Source organism: Papaver somniferum, chromosome 4 (genome assembly GCF_003573695.1).
Source record: "Papaver somniferum cultivar HN1 chromosome 4, ASM357369v1, whole genome shotgun sequence".
Lineage (NCBI taxonomy): Eukaryota > Viridiplantae > Streptophyta > Magnoliopsida > Ranunculales > Papaveraceae > Papaver > Papaver somniferum.
Genome location: NC_039361.1, coordinates 49,821,891 through 49,846,345, shown reverse-complemented (window position 1 = coordinate 49,846,345; position 24,455 = coordinate 49,821,891). Strand labels below are relative to the sequence as shown.

The 24,455-nt window shown below is 36.2% G+C and overlaps 2 protein-coding genes and 1 long non-coding RNA gene across 6 annotated transcripts; 2 read left to right on the top strand and 1 right to left on the bottom strand.

Moving 5' to 3' along the window:
- Positions 1–7,588: 7,588 nt before the first annotated feature.
- On the top strand, positions 7,589–8,839 carry LOC113272497. The gene has a single exon (XM_026522322.1). The coding sequence runs from the start codon at positions 7,589–7,591 to the stop codon at positions 8,837–8,839; it is 1,251 nt and encodes a 416-aa protein (XP_026378107.1).
- Positions 8,840–10,604: 1,765 nt separating this feature from the next.
- Positions 10,605–11,630, top strand: LOC113272496 (protein pleiotropic regulatory locus 1-like). Its single transcript, XM_026522321.1, has one exon. It carries the CDS (start codon positions 10,605–10,607, stop codon positions 11,628–11,630), a length of 1,026 nt encoding a protein of 341 aa, XP_026378106.1.
- A 3,985-nt stretch (positions 11,631–15,615) lies between these two features.
- On the bottom strand, positions 15,616–19,130 carry LOC113275423. 4 transcript variants are annotated; one of them, XR_003323576.1, is made up of 7 exons: positions 18,821–19,130; positions 18,563–18,594; positions 17,737–18,406; positions 17,592–17,654; positions 16,708–16,843; positions 16,280–16,369; positions 15,616–16,001 (listed from the first exon to the last, which is right to left on the bottom strand). It is a non-coding gene; the product is annotated as an uncharacterized LOC113275423 (long non-coding RNA). The 4 variants fall into 4 exon arrangements; XR_003323577.1 differs by having other exon boundaries at positions 15,617–16,001; positions 17,737–17,874; positions 18,004–18,406; positions 18,563–19,130; XR_003323578.1 differs by having other exon boundaries at positions 15,618–16,001; positions 17,737–17,874.
- Positions 19,131–24,455: the final 5,325 nt, after the last annotated feature.

Here is a 24,455-nt window from a genome sequence, read left to right as displayed (position 1 = left end):
TGTTGACCGTAGAGACACCATGTTCATGAGTTAGAACGTTAGTTTTTCGATCAACAATGCGAGCAAAATGTCGAGCCTTAGCGCGGTCAAGAATAATTTTCTTCTGATTCCTAATCAAGATGTTCTGAGTACCAAGGATTTTTTCATGTCCATCAATAAGCTGGTTTATCTGCAGTTGAAGGTTAAAGAGTTCGTTTTTTACTTCATTCTGAACGAGAATTAAATCCTTGACAGATTCTCCAATCCAAGAGTTGTACTCTTTTTTTTCAAGCATCTTCTTCAGAATAAACTCTTGAGCAAGATCACTTCTTTTGAGATCATCCTCTACAGTAGGGTTAACTTCTTCTTTGGGAATCGTTTCCATCAAGTTCCTTTCTGAAGATTAATGAACGCATATATGAGATATATATATGTTCAAGTGTACACCCTAGATAGAAACCCTAGAGTTCCTTTAGGAGATATGGACGTTCGTGGACTAAGTCATACGACAAAAACTGGACCCAACCAGGAAAACTGCATACTGTGTTGCTTTCAAAATCAACCCAAACAGAAAGGTCACAGTGATAAAATAAATACTAAAAGATCACGTCACAACAGATGATAATCATCTAAATACTTGAGCGTCTCTCAAACATCATCCTTGTATCTCTCAAGTTAGGTACAAGAATGGAACTCTTCTGCTACTAGGTAGCAGAGGGAGACATAGTCTCACCATAGGTATTGAGAGAATAGTTGTGATTTCCACTTGGATATTTGATCTTAGCATTTCTTGTCTTCCCATGGTAGTTTCCATTTTTAGGGAAATTTCTCATCGCTCTTCCTGAAAGTTCAAGAGAAGAAGCTTTCTGATTACTGAGTCTAGGACCTCTAGAGATCGGTTCAAGAGGATTTTCCGAGATGGGTTTCTAAACTCTAGACTTAGATTTACCAGAGACGTTCTTATAAGCACATGCCATGCTTTCATTAGCAGCATAAGAATTTAAACCACTAGAATAAACATAAGTCCTGTAATGATTCCTAGGAAAGAGATCATTTTTATAAGATGTCTGGTTTCTTGTGAGCATGAGGTTCACTGCAGTAGTCGACTGACTATTTACCCCATTGACAGTGGAAAGAAGCAAATTATGAAGTTTAGAAATTTGTTTCTTCCTGGAAAAACAACGAATATCATAGTGATTCCCTTTTTCACAGAAAGTACAGATTTGTGGAGAAGACGCAACAGACGACATCTGTTTTAACTTTACATCCCTGTGAGAAGATTGTAAGTTATATAAACTTTTCTCGATACAATCTTCCTTTGGAGGATATTTCCTCATGTACTGTATGTCAAGAGGAACAGTTGGAACAGAAGAATTTTTCCTTAAGACAGAGTTTTCCTTTTCCAAGGTTATACACTGTTCATGGGCTAGTGAAAGTGATGCTTCTAGCTTCTCTTTTTCAACACGAAATCTGTCAAGATTCGATGAATGCGTATTAGTCAAACGTTCTTCTCTAATTGAGTCTTCTTTGATAACCTTTTCAAGATCACAGATCTTTTCACGCTATAGATTATTCTCTTGAAGAAGTTTCTCAATGTCCTTAGAAAATGACTCAATAATTTATAGAGTACACATTCTCGATCAATAGAATTTTCAGATTCATCGATGAGTTGATCATGATTCTGAAGATCAACAAATTCAGTAGAATTTTTTGCAATTCTGGTGAGCTCTATTTCAGATTTTTTCATTGTGTCCAATGTCTCATTGGAGGAAGAGTGATTAACACATGATGAGACAATCTTCCTTCCCCGGGATTCGGAAGAATCAACTAAGGAGCAATCCTTTGAGGTATTCCCGAGACAAGCGACATAGTTGAAAGCTTTAGGAGGCATCTTGGTATGCATAAGAGATTCTGTCCTCAGAATCAGATTGTTATAAACACAGACTTGCAAGGTCTTGAACGTGTTTGCCTGCTCTGATACCAATTGAAAAAGCGGGGGTCTAACAACACCACCCAATATTTCGCTTAGCAATCTGTATGGACTAACTCCGAAATACTTTCTAAAGAATCAACTAGACAGTCAGACTCAATCTAGGTAAAAGTATTTCAAGGAGATAATATCTCTCTCTTGTTTTAATTTACTCGAGCTAACAAGAATCAGCGAGTCTTTAATCAAACACAAGGAATAACTTGCCACTTGGATGGTACCAAAGACCAATATCCAAGGATCAATCAATGACAATCAACAACCAAAGATTGGATTACTCTAATTGATGATCCAACGCACAACCTGTATTATTTCAATTATAAAGATAAAACAATATAATGCGGAAATTGAAATAACACAGACACCAGAAATTTTGTTAACGAGGAAACCGCAAATGTAGATAAACCCCGGGACCTAGTCCAGATTGAACACACACTGTATTAAGACGCTACAGACATTAGCCTACTCCAATCTAACTTCGGACTGGACTATAGTTGAACCCCAATTAGTCTCCCACTGATCCAAGGTACAGTTGTACTCCCCGCGCCTCTGACCCCAGCAGGATACCACGCACTTGATTCCCTTAGTTGATCTCACCCACAACTAAGAGTTGCTACGACCCAAAATTGCAAGCTTTGACAATAAAAAAATCTGTCTTACACATACAAGTCTATCAAAGGATCAATCTGTCTCTCACAGAAAAACCCTAAAGTTTTTGTTCCGTCTTTTGATAATAATCAAGGTGAACATGAACCAATTGATAATCCGGTCTTATATTCCAGAAGAACAGCCTAGAGTTATCAATCACCTCACAACAATCTTAATCGTATGGTAGCGAAACAAGATGTTGTGGAATAACAAACAATGAGACGAAGATGTTTATGATTACTTTTTATATCTTGCCTATCGGAGATATCAATCTCAAGCCAATCAATCTGATTATACTCGTACGATAGAAGATGCAAGATCAGATCACACAACTACGATAAAAGTAGTCTGGCTTCACAATCCCAATGAAGTCTTTAAGTCGTTAACCTGATTTTAGAAGAAGAAAACGAAAGGTTAAAGGAGAAACGACTCTAGCACGCAAACTAGTATCACACATGAGCTGTGGGGATTAGTTTTGCACAATACTAGATGTCTCCTTTATATAGTCTTTCAAATCAGGGTTTTGCCTTGGTAACAAAGCAATCAATATCCACCGTTAGATGAAAACCTGGTTTAGATTCAAGCTAATATTTCTCAACCGTTAGATCGAAAACTTAGCTTGTTATACACAAATGAAATATAGTCTTCTAGGTTTGTTAACCGTACCCAAACGTGTACATTGTTGGTTCAACAATAGTTAACCAAAAGGTTAGCCATATGAGCATTTCATTCCAACCATATTCTTCTTCACCATAACTAGTTCAAATGACTCAAATGAACTAGTTAGAGAGTTGTTCAATTGCAAGGAAATATTATGTACTACACAAAACACAATTGAAGCAAAGATGATTTTATTCACTTGAATCGGTTCATGAACTTTTATAGCCACGGTTTGCAAACTGCATTCCTTAGTCTTTTTAAATTTAAGTTAAGAAATCATCTTCAAATATATAACCTTGTTAAGTTCGCAGACTAGGTTCGTGGACTTAAGCAACCGGGCAGAGTTTACAAACTCCAGCAGAAAATCTCCGCAAAAGACCTTCCGCCGGTTCGCGGACTAGTTTGTCAACTCCAGCAGAATTTCTCGGGATGAGAAGTTCGGCAGTTCGCGGACTTGGCAACAAGCCATTCTTCCAGTTTCTCTTGAACAACAAAGTTCGCAAACTTTGGTTCAAGGTACATGACTTATGCACATATGTTTTTCCACAACAATACTTATGTCCATCATTGGTTATGTAATCTAAACTCTCATTCCAATGATTGAAATATTCTTAGAGGACGTTATATAGTTGTTACACCATTTCTCGTCAAAGCAATTTTCAAAGTGATTGAAACATATCATGACTTTCGTCACTAGGTAAAGATAAACATGGTTGAAGCGAAACGCTTACCAACACATATTTCGAGATATAGATAAGCGAGGTATACTCGGCTCGAAATACCAAACGTGTATAATCTAAGTCTATATATAGCATACGACTTTCTATCTCAAGAAGTAGGAGATAGAGTGGATAGACTTTGAGTGACAGATAAGTTCAAGTCTTCACATACCTTTTTGTCGAGAAGTTCCACCGGTTCCTTGAGTAGGTCTTCTTCTTGTATGATGAATCGCCATGAAATCCTTGAACTCAACTACACTTTCTATCCTAGTCCGAGACTTAGCTATAGTAGACTAGAAATCAAGACTTATAGTTCTGATCACTAACATTGACAAACATGCTTGAGATAACAACGTATGAGAATTCGACCGAGCAATTCTATAACAACTATCTTATCTAAGATTTGCTCGAGATTGAATCTCTGATAGGTAAGATAAAATCTAGTCACAAACATCTTCGTCTCATCGTTTGTGATTCCACAATATCTTGTTCCGCTACCATTCGGTTAAGATCATTGTAAGGTGATTAATATTACTAGGATGTTCTTCGGGAATATAAGTCCAACGTATCAATTGGTTCCTGTTCACCTTGATTTATCAAAACTCGGAACAAAAATTCTTAGGTATTTCCGTGGGAGACAGATTTATCTATTCAATGGACTTTTCTGTGTGAGACAGATTTGTTTATCAAGTCTTCGAATTTGGGTCATTGCAACTCTTAGTTGTGGGTGAGATCAGCTAAGGAAAACAAGTGCATGGAGTCCTGCTAGGATTCATGGGCGTAAGGAACGCGACTATGGAAACATGGCATATGATAGCGCAGTATCTGAGCAACATGGAACAAATACACAGAATCACTATGGAAACACTGTGATTTTTAACCAGGTTTTCTTCCCGAAAACCTAATTTTATTTCTAGTTTAAAATCCTTTGATTATTGTTGCTTTTGTTTGCATATAATTAGTTTAGGATCTCATTCTAAAATCCCTGTGTTTGGAAATAGTTTCCCCCGTTGAATTTAGATCAGTGCTCTTGTCAATTTGCCCTGTACTCAATCCACAGATACTATCTCCTTATCCTTAAAGAGTCATGTTTAATTCTTCATTGTCTGCTTGGTATTGTGAATATTCCTAATATTACAATTGGTTTTAATTTTGACCATTCTGATAACTGGGTTGCTAGCTGTTTAAACCTTAAGAACTACAAGAATTCTGATCTTAGCACTTTTTTTTTTTAAGTATGAGGATTTTGTCTTGGAATTGCCATGGATTTGGCAACCCTGATGCCAGAACTAGTCTGTATAATCAAATTAAGAGCCAAAACCCAGATGTAATATTTCTCTGTGGAACCAAAAACGACTCCACCAAAATGAGTCAATACCTCAAGAGATTCAACTATCTCAATCATTGGATATGTCTTTCAATGGGTCTCTCAGGGGGTATAGCTCTTATGTGGAAGAGTGGTTTCACTCTTAACATTCAGTCTACTGACAAGATGATCCATACAATTATTTCCTCTGACCCATGTAAACCAGAGTTCCTCACTACTTTTCTCTATGGTTCTACATACCATAACGAGAAAATTGAACAATTGAACCATATAAATAGTATTGGATCATCTTTCAGCCTCCCATGGGTCCTAATTGGAGACCTTAATATAACTATGTTTTCTCATGAAAGATCTTCCAATACTAGACCAATTATTTTTGATAACCCTATTATTCAACAAGTTATTGATAGTTCTAATTTAAGTGACTACAATATATAGGGTCTCAATTTACTTGGAGCAATAAATAATCTGGTCCTGATAATGTAAAAGCTAGACTTGATAGAGCTATGGTAAATGGTCATTGGCTGCAACATTATAACAATTCAAAATTGTTTCATATTGATGCTATAGGCTCTAATCATTTACTCATCCTCTTGGTTACTAATTATAGTGAACATCATCGGAAAAGGCCTTACAGATACTTTAAGTGTTGGTTTAAATATCCTACATGCCAACAAGTTATTAGGGATGCTTATAATACTTCTGTTAGAGGTTGTCACGCCTTTAAAATGGTTAATTGACTAAGAAATGTCAAATATGAGCTTAAAAAATGCAACATCTCCCATTCTGGTAACATTGATCATAAAGTCAAAATTTTAACTGATCAACTCAATATTCTGAATATCAAACCTTATTCTATTCAGAATAATGAGGCCATAAAGGAAGTTGAACATAGTCTTGATCAAGCTCAAAAAGCTCAAGAATATTTTTATGCTCAAAAATATAGAGTTGAATCCATTAAAATCTATGATAGGAATACTTCTTACTATCATACTAATGTCAACAGACGAAGGCACTTCAATCATATAAGCTCTCTTAAGCTTCCCAATGGTCTGAGGATAGAGACTCTTGAAGACCTTCTTGTGTCCCATTTCAAGAAAATTTATACTACCACCAATCCTATTCTTTGTAAGAATTTTTTAAACTGCATTGACAGATGTATCACTAATGAGGACAATGATAATCTCTTGAGTCCCATTACTCTTGATGAGATTAGGAATACAATCCAGCAAATGACCTCTTGGACTGCTCCTGGCCCAGATGGTTTTCCGCCAAGTTTTTATAAACAAAATCTATCTTTGATGGAAAATGATGTTTGGGAAACAGTTAAAAGTTTTTTCAACACCAAACATCTCCTAAAAGAAATGAATCATACTTTCATCTCTTTAATTCCTAAGGTGAATAAACCTAGTAGTCCCTGTGACTTTAGGCCCATCTCTCTTTGCAACTCTAATTATAAAATTATCTCCAAGATTTTAGTGAATAGAATGAAACCTCTTCTAGGCAAACTTATTTTACCCTATCAGGCTGCCTATGTCCCTGGTAGAAACATTCAAAACAATGTGGTGATTGCCCATGAACTGGTTCATACTATGAAGAAAAAAAAAGGATAGGTGTGGTATCATGGGCCTTAAACTTGACATGTCTAAGGCCTTTGATAGAGTTGAATGGCCTTTTTAATATCTGTTCTTAAGAAATTTGTCTTTTCTGATCATTGGTGCCAACTGATCTTGCAGTGTATTAGCACAACAAGTATTTCCATTCTTTTAAATGGCTCCCTATGCACTTCTTTTACTCCTACTAGAGGACTAAGGCAGGGAGATCTCTATCTCCCTACTTATTTATCTTGTGTATAGAATCCTTTTCTAGGTACCTAATCCATGATGAACAATGCAACCTAATACATAGCCTTAAAGTCACTACTGATGCTCCAAGTATCTCTCATCAGTAGGAATCTAAAAAAAATGAACTTAGCTCTGCATTTCATGAGGATTAGGTTTTAGGAATCTAAAGAAAATGAACCTAGCTCTACTCACTAAAACTTCTTGGCTTTTAATACATAACCATAATGAACTGTGGGTCAAAATACTCAAGTGTAAGTATTTTAAAAACTGTCATCCTCTGCATTACAAAAAACCTTGGACTAGTTCATGGGTTTGGTCTAGTATATGTCATGGGTTGGATATCCTTAAACAACATCCCCACTGGGACATTAGGAATGGTAATTTTGTGAATGCTTTTACTGATAATTGGATCCTTAATCCAACTATGCCCCTATGTGTCAGTCAACCAAATCCTAACTATAAGGTTTCTACTTTTATTATGCATGATACTGGTGCCTGGAATGTTCCTTTAGTGCAAGCTTTCTTCACTAGGGAAAATTGTTTGAAAATATGCAGCATGAAAATTCCCATCTCTGGTAATGATACTCTTGTATGGACTTATAATAAGAGTGGGATTTTATCTGTTAAATCTGTTTATAAATTACTAGCTAATGAGATTCCTCATAATTCAAACAATAATCCTGATATTGAAGTCCATAAATCCCTTTGGAAATCTCCCCTTTTGCCTAGAACCCAACTTTTCGTTTGGAAATGTGTTGAAAATATTCTTCCTACAGGTAGTAAATTAGTGAGATACAATAACAATCATGATGACAGATGTAAGGTATGTAATTCTGATGTTTTTGAAACTCCTGAACATATGATACTACATTGTTCCTTTGCTAGAGATGTGTGGTCTCATATCCCAAGTATCAGTAACCTTATTTTGCAGGATCTGAATTCCAGTATTAGCTTAAAAGAATGGGTCACTAAATGGCTTACAACAAGACAATTACAAACCCATCTTGTTACTGTGCTGAACACTGCTTGGTGTATATGGAAAGATAGGTGTTCTAAAGTCTTTGAAAATAAAACACCTAACCCACAGTTCACAGCTAGGACTTCCCTTAGATTATCTGAAGAAATTTCCAGTAATATAGTGACCACTCCTATTACTAATTCTGTCACTTCAGTTCAAGACAACAATGCTAGTTTACTGCAACAAATTTCACAAGATAGTTTAATATTATTCCGTGATGCTTCTTTTGATAAAGATACTAATAAATCTGGAATTGGGATTGTGGCTATGAATGCAGTAGGTGAATTCAAGGACTGCAAGTTAATTTCAAGAAGCACGACAAGTCCCGAGGATGCTGAAAGTGGTGCACTGCTGGAAGCTGCCAAATGGATCAGAGAGAAAAATCTTCAAAATGTTTACTTAATCAGTGATGCCAAAAATATTGTGGCATATCTTAATCATAACAGAGGCCAAACTAGTTTGACCTCCTGCTCAATTCTAGATGACTGCTTATTTCTTTTGAAGGATCATCATTTAGTTAAATTTTTACATGTTAAAAGGGCTATCAATAGTGCTGCAGATGCTGCTGCCAAGCATAGTAGAGTCAGTAATATTTCAGGAGAATGGGATGGAAATAACTGTCCATATTTCCTTCAAAATATTGTAAACTCTCATTAAGGTCCCATAGACTATTCCAAAAGGAATCTGAATGACCTAAATTATAGTGATTCACAGTTCTTTCAATGAGCTTATTGTACATGGATTTCACTGTAAAATCACCAGATTTTGTGAGTAGTCATCTAAGGGTATCAGTTTTATCTTTTGCTATTCTAATGTTGATAATTTTCCTAGGAATATGTTCAAGAAACTTTAATTTTATATAGTTTCATTTTTACTTCAAAAGTCTTTCACAAAATCTAAGTACAAATTCCAACGCTATTAGTTTGTAGTTCTTACTCCGAAAACTCTTTACATACCGCCTCTACAGACGACCTTAAAACAACCCCTCACAATTTTTCTCACTGGTGGGGCCCAAAAATACCCCCTTCTAATCACCCCAAAGGTTGTGTGAGGAGTTGTTTTAAAATTGTCTAGTTCCACGGTATGTGTAGAACCATTGGTCTTACTCACTTCCTCTGTCTATCTTGTATTCCTGTACCCAAAGATAAAAATGAAAAATATGAGTTTACCATTTTCTTCTTTTTTATCAACTATAGATTTTAGTACTTTTTCTGTTCGTTTGCTCCTTCTAGATTAGTACATAAACAGAATTGTTTTTTAACCAATTACTACTTACTGGGATTACCTCCACCACCACCTCCCAGTATTGAAATATAGTTATTTGTTCATCTTCCAAATTTAATATCATCCGATATAAATAAAAAATTCATTGATCAAAAGAAGATCAGTTAAATTTTTTTTGTCTTCCATGAACAAGGGAATAAAGCGGAAATGATTTACATCCCGCGGGTTGTACCGCAAAGTGAGTTTGTGAATAAGAGAGGATGGGTCCCACACTTAACCCATTCCTTGCAAATCCTCCGGATTACAAGGGGACTATCCCTTACAAGGGGACTATCCTTCTCTTGCGGTACACATCACGGGATCTAGCTCGCGGTGGGTGTATCACTTCCGGGAATAAAAGGATATAGAATTCAATTGGTTAATTTATGCTGACTGCAAATAAGAATCCTAAGAATAAGATTGTGCGGTTTTTAAGACCAATTTCAAAAATGTATCGGGACAGGGCGAGGCGAAGCTGACTCACGTCAAATAAAAAATCTTAAGCGAAGGGGCGAGGCGAAGCCAAACCACACCCAAATCAGAAATGCATCACGACGGGGCGAGGTAAAGCCGCGCGACACCAAATCAAAAATTATCCGGACGGGGAGAGACGAAGTCGAGCAACACCAAATCAAAAATCCTAAGCGACGCCTCACCAAATCAAAAATATATCACGACGGGAGAGGCGAAATCACATCACTCCAAACCAATATAAAAAAAATAAAAAATGATGGTGAATGGTTTTCGCATTGTCCCGATTTTTGGTTATTGACAGAACCCCATAAGAATTGTCGGTTAGTTTATATTAGGGATATTTTGATTTTGGGTCACAACAAAGTGACCGGAGTTGGGATTGTCAATTTAGGCATGCGATTGTTAAAGTGACCAGGGATATTTATTCAATGAACAGTTTAGGCATGTATTTAAGGTTTCCTTTTTCCAGCTGCATTAGGAATTAGAAGGCGCTAGGGACTTGTTAACTTGGAATCCAAGTATTATGTGCCTATAAATAAATCATGTGTCATCATTCAGAATCACAAACTCAGCATCCTTGGATTAGCAGCAAGGAACCAGAGCTGATCGAAGATTGGTACAAATTAAGAAAACTCTATTTAATAATTATATATCTTGCTTGCTTTCTTTCTCTTAGAACCCGATCATGGAAAGTTGCTATCGAAGTCATGAATTGCCCACACCAGTATGGCATGCTCTTTGGAGGAAATATAGAGTCATAAGTGGGAATTTGGGATGGGTAAGATGTATTGCTTTTGACCCTAGCAATTCCTGGTTTTCTACTGGATCTGCAGACCGTACTATCAAGATATGGGATGTAGCAACAGGAAGCCTAAAACTCACATTAACAGGACGTATAGGCCAGGTACGTGGACTTGCTGTCAGCACACAACAAACATACATGTTTTCTGCTGCTGATGACAAGCAAGTTAAATGTTGGGACCTCGAACAGAACAAAGTCATCCGATCATACCACGGCCATCTAAGTGGTGTTTACTGTTTAGCTCTTCACCCGACTATCAACATCTTACTTACCGGAGGTCGTGACTCTGTCTGCCGGGTTTGGGATATCCGCACTTCTAAGCAGATCTATGCTCTCTCTGGACATGGGGATACGGTTTGTTCACTTCTTACACGAGCAACCGATCCACAAGTTATAACTGGATCTCACGATACAACAATCAAGTTTTGGGATCTCCGGAATTGCTGGAAGACTATGGGAACACTCACGCACCACAAGAAATCCGTGAGGGCAATGGCGATGCATCCAGCAGATCCTCGTACTTTTGCGTCGGCAGGTGCAGACAACAACGTAAAGAAATTTAGACTTCCTGATGGACAGTTTTACCACAATATGCGTTCTCAGCAGAAGGCAACTATAAATGCAGTGGCTGTCAATGAGGAAGGAGTGATGGCTACCGGAGGTGACGATGGAAGCCTGTGGTTCTGGGACTGGAAGAGTGGACACAACTACCAGAGAACTCGCACGACTGTGCAGCCTGGTTCGTTGGATTGTGAAGCTGGAATATACGCCCTCTCTTATGACATAACTGGATCAAGACTAGTTTCTTGCGAAGCTGACAAGACTATCAAGATGTGGAAAAAGGACGAAGCTGCAAGTCCAGAAACTCATCCACTGATCAATTATAAACCATGCACGCGTGTATATTGAGGTTCAATCAGCTCGTATTCATCGGCCCTTTTATGTTTGAGTTTTTTTTTTGATACGAAAGAAGAATTGTTAATGTCTCCTGCCAAGAGACCACAAATTTGCTCACAAAATTGTTTGAAATGCTTAAACTAGTAGATGAGACTCTAACAGATTTTGCTACTGCATCTGCTACCTTATTGTCTTGTCTACTGACATAAGAAAAACTACAAAGCAAGAAACTAGAACTTAAACTCTTAATTTGTTTTAAGATATTTCTATTCTCCCATTGAACGAGGAGAACATCTTCATTGATAGATTGAATCACCAGTTGTGCATCCGCTTCAATGTGAATTCTTGTGTACTGTTTATCCCTAGCCCACAACAATGCTTCTCGTATAGCCATGCACTCCCCTGCCTCTGCACTTAGTGCTCCATTTGAGTATGTTCCTTTGATTCCTTCGCAAGTTCCTACATGGGTACGTAAAACAATGCCAGTTCCAAGTGTATTAGTATTCTCATCATAAGAAGCATCAACATTAAATTTCAAAACATTTTGTATAGGAGGCTTCCAGTGAGAAAAAACAAAAGTATTAGAATTGCTAATGCTCATGGGAGATGAGGGTGAAAGCGATTGCAAGTGACAATGTATTCTATGCATAGTATTGTAAGGGTTGAGTTTTACTCCCTGAAATATTTTTCACATCTTTCCTTCCATAATATCCAAGTGGATATCATAAGAGTGGCTAATAGATGTTCATCTCCAGCAGGGATGTTAGTTGAGAACCAACTTTCAACCCAGATTGAGACACCAGAACAACTCCTTTGAGCTTTATCAATATCAACATTGACCATTGTCCACACAGATCTGGCATGACTGCAATGGAAAAGAAGATGCTCCATGGTTTCCTCATGATGACCACATATAGCACACTGAGTGTCAATGTTGTTGTTGTGTCTGGCCAGTCTACTCCTTGTAGAATGTGACTCATGAATGCATTTCCAGGCAAACAGCTTTATTCTATGAGCTGAATTACTTTTCCATAATCTCTTCCAAACACTATTTTGAATAACTCTTCCACCAACTATTACTTCGTTATTAGAGTTGGTTAACTTTTTGTAAGTTCTTTTGATTGAAAACTTACCGTCTCTAGCTGGCATCCAAATCATTAAATCTTCTTTAGAAGTGTCTAAGAACAAGTTCTGTATTTTCTACGAGTATGGCTATCAAATAAGAGATTCAGTAGTTCCACATTCCAGTCATTGGTGTTTGGAATGATTAGCTCTTCAACATCTTGATAAAATCCGTGTAGATCATTCACTGGATGAGGGGGGTTTCTTCACCTGGAATCCATTTATCCAACCAAATTTTGGTTCTTTTACCATTATTAATTTCCATAAAGTAGTTCTGTTGAACAACTTGCAGACCTTGAATTAAACCATTCCAAGTGTAAGAACAATTCTCTGCTTTGAGATTTTGATGAAGAATGTTGCCATTTCTGAAGTATTTGCTTCTCATAATTTTGGTCCAGAGTGCATCCTCTTCAGTGCATAGTCTCTATGCCAAATTAGTAAGTAAGGCCAAGTTGAGTTGCTCCAAATCTCTGAAAGACAATCCTCCAAAATCTTTGGATTTACAAACCTTCTGCCAAGTGATTGGATTATTACCTCTATTTGAATTATAACCCCAAAAGAATTTCCTTTAAATAGAAGTGAGCTTGTTTAGCAGTTGAGCGGGAAGCTTAAAAGTACCCATATGATAAATTGGTAAAGAATTTAACATATGTTTGATCATAGTGGATCTGCCAGCTTGAGTGAGTGAAGTGGAAGACCAAGTTGAACACCTGCTTAAGAAGTTATCTTCTATGGCTTTGAAAGCATCTTGTTTTGAATGTCCTAGAAGTAAAGGATATCCAAGATATCTTTCTTTAGAATTCATGACTTTAACACCTAGAATGTGAGTGAGAGATTCAACTATATCTGGCTTAGTGTGCTTACTGAAATGCACTGAAGACTTGTCAAAATTGATAATTTGACCTGACTGAGCACTAAAATTATGTAATAACTCCAGTAGATTGTGAACTGAAGATAAGTTTACTTGAGTGAAAATCAAGCAGTCATCTGCAAAGAGCAAATGATTGATGGCAGGAGAATTAGAAGCCACCGTAATACCTTGAATAGTTTTGTTTTGTTGTGCTAAGACCAGATGCCTTGAAAGGAATTCCATTGCCAATATGAAGAGATATGGTGACAGGGGATCACCTTGGCTGATTCCTCTTATTGGGTGGAATTCTTCACAGGGAGACCCATTTAACATAACTGATAGAGTAGAAGTACTTATGCACTCATAAATCAAGTCACAGAAATCATTGCTGAAGCCAAAATAATCCAAAACTTTTAACAAAAAGCTCCACTCAAGTCTGTCAAAAGCCTTTGACATGTCTAGCTTAAGTGCTAACCAACCAATTTGTCCTCTTTTTTTCTTCATAGAGTGCATAACCTCTTGAGAAATGACAATATTGCCACTTATCAATCTTCCAGACACATATGCTGCTTGATATGGTGAAATGATTTTTTCCATAAGAGGTTTAAGTCTGGAAACAATAATCTTGGAGATAATCTCGTATGAAGTATTGCAAAGTCCAATTGGGCTGTAATCTGCTGCACAAGTGGGTTTCTTTTTCTTAGGAATAAGAGAAATATAGGTCTTGTTGATTTCTCTCATCATTTTCTTAGACTCAAAGAATCTAGTTACCATTTGACAAACATCATTACCAATAATATTCCATTGGCTTTTGAAAAAACCAGCTTGAAAACCCTCTGGTCCTGGGGCACTCCAGTTTTCCATGCTTTTAAGAGTTGCATGAATTTCTTGAAAAGAAGGACTACTTGTAAGCAGGGAGTTGTCAGCAGCTGTAATAATTGTTGGCAAAAGCAAAAAAATTCCTTCATCATGGACAATAGGAATAGAAGTACTTATACCCTTGAAATGAGAGGTAAGATGATGTGAGATATCTTCTCTAGTATTCAGCCAGTTGTTATCATGATCTTTTAAAGCATCAATGTTGTTTCTCACTCTTCTTCTATTAGTCTTGGTATGAAAATACTTGTTGTTGTTATCCATGTCTTTGATGAAATGATCTCTTGACTTTTGTTGGTAAAACTCACTTCTTGTCTTCTGCCACCTACTAAGATCTTTGTTGATGCAAAGTATTTTGTAATGGTTCTCACTAGAAGGAGGTTGTGATTGCAGAGTATCAAGTTCATTTTGCAGTTGACTAACCCTTTGATTCACATCCCCAAAATGTGTTTTGTTCCATAAAGACAGTCTTTTCCTAGTAGATTGAAACTTCTTCACTAATTGAAAACCAGGAGATCCATTAACTTCAATATTCCAAGCATCTTCAATGACAGAAGTACAAGAAGCATCCTCTAACCAAGTGAGAAAGAATTTGAAAGGATTCCAGCATTGGGCTTCAAGAAAATTTGTAACAAGCATAACAGGACTGTGATCATTTCCTATTTGAGTTAGGTGAAATAACTTGGAATTAGGATAATTATGACTCCAATCAACATTTCCTAGTGCCATATCTATCCTAGATCTTCTAGTACCAGTTTCTAGATGATTTCTAAACCAAGTATAATCTTTTCCAACAAAGCCAATGTCTTCAAGACCACAAGACTAACAATGCTATCACTACAACAAAACACCCGATTTAGGACGGATATAAAGGTTGCAAGGAATTTCACCAACGCGTATATCCATTGGAAATATGCACAGCAAATTTGTGTGTAACGTTAAAACCCGTTGGGCAAATTATTTGGGCAACGCATATAAACGTTGGTCAACAAAGTTTACAAGCGTTTTTTGAGCAACGGATTATTTAATTTCTGCAACGGTTATATTAATTTAGGCAACGTATTACTCTAATTTGAGCAAAACTTGTATACGTTGCAAACCATTTAAAGGTGAGAAAAAAATCGATGATAATTCCAAATAAAAAATAAATAAATTCCGACGATAGTTGCGGCAGATTTCTGCACCTTCATATATCATTGTAGATCAACTAAAAGACCCCCTTTGATCAGATAATCACTAATATAAACTAAGTTCGAAAAAAATACAATGAAACCCAATCCGGAACATAAGAAATATTGCTAAAGCTATTGTTTCCGGTTGTTACTCCAAATATGCTCACAGTACTAGCTTAGTCCTAGCTTTAAGGATTAGAGCAACAAGAAAATAGTGGGAGTTTGTATGTTGGCACACTACAAGACTTTCCCAAGTTTCAACTAACATCTACAAGGTACCTCGTTTCTTTTGCTGCAGCTGGGCATAATGACATGATGTATCGACCAATCCATCCATAAATTACCAGCTTCATAGCATCTTTTCTGCAGAAAGAACAATCAAAATGTTAATTACAAATCATAAGAAAACAAATATGAACCTATTACAAGAAAATGAGTATAGAATTGATAATGCTCATTCCACCAACAAACACTTAGCAGTACAGTCACAGGGACATCAAATCAAATCAAACCATACAAGCACATAAATCATATCACATAAAATATCACCGTATTGCCATAGAGTGATGCCACTTCAGGTTCAGATTCATGGCGTAAGGTACTCTGGAAAATAGAACCAAGTTTGCTGTGAGGAAAATTACCTTATCTTGGGTAGAAGCACCTGAAGTTACACCTATAGTGACAGGACCCTCCGTTGTCCGATTTTCTTTGTCAACCAACTTACCATGCTCCTGCAACATCAAGAGACAACATATTAACTTGAAGATCTAATTCACAAAATATAACTCAAATCATATTCATCAAGAGTAATCTAACTGATTACCAGAAGACGAAACTCAAAGAGAACAAGGAAGTATATATGTTGTTGTCATAATACAATGCTTATATGTTGTACATGAGCCTTTTATTCAAATTTTAGAGAGTAGTTCATACATATAGATTGTGGACGGAACCAGTGAGTAAAAGTAGTAAAGAACTGACAAACCCATAAGTGTTCAAGTACGATGATTTAACAGAACTGAACTAACAAAAGATCACATAAACACAAGTAGAACATATAAAATATCACCTGTTTAAGTAGCAGATCCCACCACGAGCACAACTCTCAGCATACCGTAACCCAACTTTTCCACCAAAATACGCAAGGTATTGAGCACTTCTGGAATACTCGTCAGCAAGTGATTGACCTTCAGCGGAGGGCACTACTGAAAAAGAAAAAGAAAAAAAAGGGCGTAAGTACCATGGTTAACTATCTATCCGAAATCAGAATTATTGATGAAATATAAGAATATATTTGTGATAAGAAAGAACCGAACTGCAAAAGAGAGAAAGATGAGAAGCATTAGTACACAAATAAAGAGACAGAGGTAAGATCTATTAAGGTTATGTCTAGAGTACTGATACAGCTTTGCCAAAGTTAAATTCATCCGCAGGGTTCTTGCTTTGCTTGGAATACCCTCCATCTGTTAATGACGGATTAAATTCCAATCTTTTTGAATCAAGAACATGAATAGCAAACCAGTTCATAAGTTACAAGCTACAATACTGAATAAAAAATTATCGCCACTTAAAAGGGACCAAGTTGATGGGCATCTGGCCTCTTCCCATGTAAGACCCGAATATACATAAGAGGTGACATCTGATGTAAGCTATTACCCAAAGTACAACCTGATGCAATGAACTCTACCAACTAGAACATAGTAGAGAAGTGAATTAGAGTTCAACTGTTCAACCATGTGCATTAATGATTTTCCTAAGTTAATTAAAAGTTTTTTCTCATATTACTCTTGTATTATGAGATTTATCCATGACAATGAAAAGCCAAATCACAGTATGCATAAATACAGGGAAGCATAGTTACGAAAGTCCAGTGGGAATTTAATGACAATAATTACACTGCCAATGCAAATGTGAAATCCGGAAGAAATGAACAAACAATGGTTGAGAAGAAACCTCCACAAGAGCAGCACGATTATCATTTAGTGCAGAATGGCAAAGAGTAATTTTGAATTTCACCTGTCAAGATACATGATAAAGTGATTAAACAACAATCCTGATGGCTAACAACAGAAAATGGAGAGAACGAGAGCAAGTTTACCTCATTCTCATTAATTGCTGATACGTTCACGAAATTTGGGGAGGAAGACCGGCTTGAAGTGGATAAAGAACCTCTAGAACTTGTCATGGTTTTCTTGAGAATAATCTAACAAATATTCAAGGCTTGCTTGTACATATACTGCCAGAAGTGAAAAATTTAGACAGTAGTGAAGCCAACAATAACAACTGAAAGATTACAAAGACGCAAAGAAACTACTAACAGTTAGATAACGAGCAAGAGGATAGTGAGTACTTCATTAACACAAACCTATCATTTAACACCACCTACTTATATGGCTTAGAGCCTAAGATCCTAAACACATGGGAGTATGAGGCGCATAAGTTGTACGTCTAAGTTCCTGTTGGAACCATTCACCACTCCCATTATCACCATTAACACAAAGATTAGTAGCTACCACCAAAGACACCAGTAACCATCCACATAGCCAACAACTGCAGAATCACCAGCTCCACCACCAAACCACCTAACAACAATAAGAAGCAAACCACTACCTGCATCACCACCACCACCCATTCTTATAGCAGACCACACCACCAATACCTGCTACCACAACCAACAGAATCACCCACACCACCGACTCTAACCAACAACACATACCACCTTCACTAATAAAAACAATCAACACCGCACACAAACAGTATCTTTAAAACTGAAATCAAAAGAAACCCATGCTTTTAAAGTCAATCAAACACAGTTAACAAAAAGAAAAATTGCAAAATCGTAATGAAATATTACCTAACAAAAGATGTTATTCACATAATTAAGCAATAATAGCAAAAACAAGAAACAATATTAGTGTTTATACCTTGTGAAGTCTTCACCGTGTACTCTTCAGCTCTGAAAAATGTAAGATGACGTTTGCTTTAGACTTTAGGATAATAACTAATTAGATCCAGGGTTAAAGAATTAGGGATATGAAAGGATTACGGTTCTGATTTTCACATGAGCTTTGATTCTTAGATGGGTTAGGATTAGGTTTTGAAATCTGGTTTTGCGTTTGATTTTTTCATTTTTAAAAATCACTACTAATCAACTACTCATACAACAAAATTAGGGTTTTTACCTGATTATATACCAAATATTGGAAGCACAATCAACAATCATATTTCTAATACATGGGTTTGCGATTTCAAGAATTTATTTTTTACGGTTGCGAAATCTTCGAAGTTAAGGATATAAATAAGTTTTCTGATGTGTGTGTTTCAATTATAACATCGTTTAGAAGTAAAAGGCTATGGTTTCTGGATTTCAAGCTGAAATCATATCAGATCTCGGAGGTGCTTTGGAAATGAAACGAGAAACTTTTGCACAGAGATAAAAACGATAAGAGAAAGAGTGGTGAGAGAGAGAAAAAAACAAGAATGAGATTTTTTTTTTTGGTCGGAAAGAGAGAACCCTATTAAAAAATAATATTCGTTTTTCTAGAAAAAAAAGGATAATTAAAACCAAAATTAATAAACAATAACTACTAAATGCCCCTAAATGTACCATATATTACAGAAAAGTCGCGCTCTGTACAACGTTTCTATAAGTTGACAGCCATTGCACCACTAATTTCTTTTAATAAATCAAAATTATTTATTTTGTGCAACGGATATAGACGTGGCAGAGTGTGCAACGTCTATAAACATTGTACACCTCCGAAAATGAAGTGTTTTTAAAACCAAGATATGGTGTAGTGCGTTAACTAGACCATCAACAGAAGTAGAGGAGATATTATTAATGTCTAGGAGGTGGAAATTTAAGTCACCTATAAGCATCCAAGGACCAGAATGATTTTCACCTATTTGTTGAATAAACTTCCACTGTTCTTTCTTTTTGTTATAATTGGTATAACCATACATACAGGTAAGGAGATACTCAGGTTTCCTAGGATCATGATGAACAGTGAGATTAAAAATGTTAAGCCTAGTTTCTATAAAAGATCGCATATGAAACCATTTTTCCAAAGGATAACTAGCCCACCAGACAATCTTATTGGCTCAGTGAAAGCATGATTGGGATAATGGTAGTGACTTAAAAATTGTTGACTCTTAGCCTGACTAATTTTAGTCTCAGACAAAAAAATAATAGCAGGATTTTGGGTTCTGATAAGCTCTCCTAGATGATTACGAGTATCAGTAGATTTTATACCCTGAACGTTCCACGGAAGGATTCTCATGCTGATGAAAGAATTTGTATAAGTAACCAGAAAAATAGTATAGTATATGGAGAAAACAAATAAGTTGGTAGGATATTTTTTGAATACCCTAGGATGTTTACATATGCATGCAACTCTATGAAAAAACCAGGAATTAATGACTGGAGCAAACATCAAAAACCAAATGATTGTAGAATTAAAGAGGATGGAAGCAAAGAAAAAGAAAGAATTAAGTATTAAAGATGTAAGAAATACCTGATTCTCCATAAATGCATTCACAGTTTGTTTTCCTCGTGTTGTGCACCTTTGAGTTCGCTGAATTTATGATCCAGAATCATTGATGTTGACATTGGAAGTTTCATCTTCGACACTACTAGAGATGGTATCGCTTGTAATTCTAAGACGTTTTCCTAGACTATTTTCTACTTCAGAGTCATCATTTCCTCTCTGAATCAAAAAATCCATATTAATTGGAACGCCATCTTTAGAAGGGACAAAAGCAGTGGATTTGGTGAAAGTCTTCAGATTGGACTTAGAAGCTGGAACAGAAGCAATGCTTTTGGTATTAACCATCTTCCCCAGGTTGCTAACTTGAATAAAAAAATAAGGCTTTTCATGTGCCTTAGCGAGGTAAGTAGCAGCATCTTTGCAGAGAACCCTACAATGTTTGACTATGTAACACTCAGTGCATATACCAGGTGGCTGACGCTCAAAGTAAAACTTGATCCATCGAGACAACCCGTCATTGGTTATCGCCTTAACACCTCTTCTCAGCGGATTAGTGAGATCAATATTCAGGAAGACCTTGACAGGAACACTGCCTACTGGGATGGTATCCTTAGGTTCAATATCTACCACTTCTCCCATAATTTCTCCAATTTTTGTAACAGCAACAACATTCATATGCTCAGGAAGGAGAAACTTTAGTTGAATCCAAAAGTGTTGAAATCCCCAGTGCTTCTCTGTGTAAACTAGTTCAGGAATATAATCATGAACTACCAATAGTTTCTTGTTGATATGCCAGGGTCGTTCATTAATGACAATGTTCAGCAGATCCCAGTTGTTGAACTTGAAAATGAAGGTATTCGGGTCTACCTCAATAATTCTCACATCTTCTTGCGTCATGAAAGGCCATGTAAACTGAATGTATTTGAGAACAAGATCATGGCTTATTCTGCCTTCTATGATAACCTTTCCAATAGCGCTAGCTTCCCAAGAGTCTTCTTTATCAACTTCTCCATTGGTACTTTCCTTCTGAACTATGATCACTTCATTTGTGTCACCCAACTCCAGTGTGGATTTTTTGAACTTATTAACTAGATCTCCAACTTGAGAAGTGCCTTGTTCTTCCATGATGAATGTTTTGATAGTTTTAGGGTTATAACAACTTAGATAAAGATGAGTGATTTCATAGGAAGGGATATCTATGGATTTAGGTAAATGTCTATTATTCCGAATAATATTGTTACCTTTAATAGAAATAAAATCAATTAAGATATGGGATTTGAGACGGGTATAACTAAGGAAACTACAGCTGTTGATGGTTATGCTAAAAATCAGCAAAAGCCTGTAATTACGCTTGATGTGGTTAATGAGCTGTTTGAATTTTTTTGAATTGGTAGATGAGCGGGATTGTTGACTAGATTCTGAGTTAACACGGTTTTGAAACTTCCTCCACCAGACACCATTGAAACCTTCACAGACCTTCAAAACAACCAAAAGATTAATAAAAACAAACTCGGAAAATGCCATGAACACAACAATATAAGTGGAAAACGCCATCATAGAAATAACAAACTGTAAACACATATTAGGAGGATGCAGGAAGAATTAGCACTTCATGGAAAAATTGAAATGATGAATTGAGATATAAAAACCTTGAAAATGGAATTAAACAAAGAAAAAGATAGATAACAGGATTAAACAGAATGATAAAACATAATGTATTAAGAAAATAATCTAAAGTAAGCAAAGGGGATTAAAGAAAAAAGAAGCTTTTACTGACTGAGTTGATAAACCATTTTCGCCCGATTTAGAGGACAGCCTTTCCTTTTATGTTGAGTTTAAAACAACTTTATTTTTCCTTCTTTCGTTTTTAACGCAAGGGTTGTAATTTATCTTTATGAAACAACTTTTCCCCCTTTTTTTAATGCAATGGTTTTAATTTATTTTTCTGAATTATGTCTGCCATACAATGATCTTCGTGCGCAATGGTTTTAATTTTTATTTTTCTCTATACTTGAACAATGGACAGGAGATCTTTTTGACGTGATTTAGGGGTTTAACATCAAATCATGTTTTCAATTTACAACTCGCTTACATTTTCCATGCTTTATGGTCTCCTAAGTATTGTGAATATCAACATACCTCGTCCTTTGAAGAAGATTTTGAAGGTGTGGAATCGAGATGTCTTTGGAAACATTAATAGGGAAACTGATTTGGCACTTACCAAGATGAACTAGAAGATGAAAGGGGTCTTTGTAACGCCCCACTTCGAATTCTAGGTCGGACGCCCTAAAATCCCAAGTGTGGCATACTCATGGACCATTTTACACACTGAAACCGTCATACCAACAAATAAAGATCGGGTTATTGTATGGAGCACATTGACAATAATCCATTAATAAAAGAATTTATTTAAATGAAGTTTACAAGGAAAATTATAAATTTAAAATGAATCTTTTAAAAACAAAATAAAATAAAATAATCCTCGACTCGCAGGTCGGTCTCCTAGATAATTGCGAAGAACTTATTTAAAAGAAACAATGTCTCATCTTTAAAAGAATTCAATAAAATGTTTATCTAATTTAACACCTTAAAGTTATGACGAAGTAGCTTTTCGAAATAGAAATGCAATCTACAAGCTAGGCTGCTCCACGATCACGGACTCCTGAAAAATAGTAAGTTGGGTTAGACCCCAACTAAAAGTAGGCTCTTACACCCTTATATCCTTAAGAGATGGTAAAATAAATCCCAAGCAGTTTGTAAAAATTATGAGAAATAAAACAATTTATAAGGGGAACATTTTCTAAGTTTTCAAGTCACGACCCCGACTAACGGAACAAAATGGGACTAACAAGAAGACAACTCAAAAAAGGCAAAAACAAGCTGTTTATTTGGTGAAAACATGTTGCTAAAAATATTATCCATTCCAGAATCCGTTTATCAACTATGGACTACTCCTCTCCGGTTCCTTACTCAAATCGCAAGACATAGCGTTTCAGCCCTTTAGTAGTCCAAATAATTTTCCTACCGTGCGCTGGAGAAATTAAATGTTGTCAATCCCAATATAGGATAATAGAGCCATATATTTTAAGTGACCCTAGATCATCGCATAATAATCCATGGTAATCGAGCCAACTACGAGCAACGGTCAACAAAATGATAGTTAACTTCACATACAACATTTGTTGTTAACTATAATCATACACCCACCTAGGACTTACCTCAATTCATGTTTCATGTAATAATTTGTTAATGTCCAAAGAAATCCTTCTTTTCTTGTAAAAGTAAGGCCTCTCTTGTTGTTCTTTCGGGATTGACATTTTATGGGGAAGAGTTCTTAATTGAACTTGTGCTTAATTGCCAAATCTTTGTGGGGAGTGCGGATGTGGAATATTGTAGGAGTTTTCTTGTATCTTTATAAACTCCTTGATGAATACAATAAGTTTCGACTATGTGAAATCTTCGAAACAAAGTTGATATGCTCTTTTAGTCATGAGGTATCTCTATGGGAATTTCATTATGATCCCGCTAGTTTTCGTACCTTTGCCAGTATATATTGACAAAAAGAGGGAGAATTATTGTGTAGTTCACACTACAAATACATATGGTTTAAAGATCATTATGTAAGGGGGAGTGGTTTTCATTGTGAGATGAAGTATTGACTAAGGCGGAGTGATACATATCACCATAGTATTATTGTCAAAGTTGTGATATAATTGAACTTTGATGCTTTTTAATAATACTATGACACTGTATAACAATAATTGAGAACAATGGTTTTCTTATTGTTATGGCTACGGATCTTCAACAACTATGATGCTGAGTTGGACACGTTCGGAATCACTGGAGTACTTGGAAGTGACGAAGATTTCGAGTAATGTTGAAAAACCAAGGAAATCAAGCATTTGGATGAAAATCTACAAAGTTTATTTATTTTGCAATCCATATGTATTGATAGTTTTGTTACTAAATTGACAAAGGGGGAGATTGTTAGAGCATTGCTCGGTCGAACTCGCAATCGTTGTTATCTCAAGCTTGTTTGTCAAGTTTAGTTGCCAAAATTATAAGTCTTGATTTCTAGTCTACTTATATCTATGTCTCGGATTAGGATAGAATGTGTAGTTGAGCATTAGACTTCACGACGTTCATCGAGTAAAGATGAAGAACTACTAAGGGGAGCTTGTGGAACTTCATCAACAAAAGGTATGTGGAGACTTGAACTTTTCTATCACTTAGAAGTCTATTTCTATTCTATCTCCTATTGAGACAAAAGTCGTATAACTATATAGGCTTTACTTTATACACATTTGATATTTCGAGCTGAGTTTAACTC

Coding starts and splice junctions, on each gene's coding strand:
- LOC113272497 (XM_026522322.1), top strand. CDS start 7,589: ATGCCCCTATGTGTCAGTCAACCAAATCCTAACTATAAGGTTTCTACT.
- LOC113272496 (XM_026522321.1), top strand. CDS start 10,605: ATGGAAAGTTGCTATCGAAGTCATGAATTGCCCACACCAGTATGGCAT.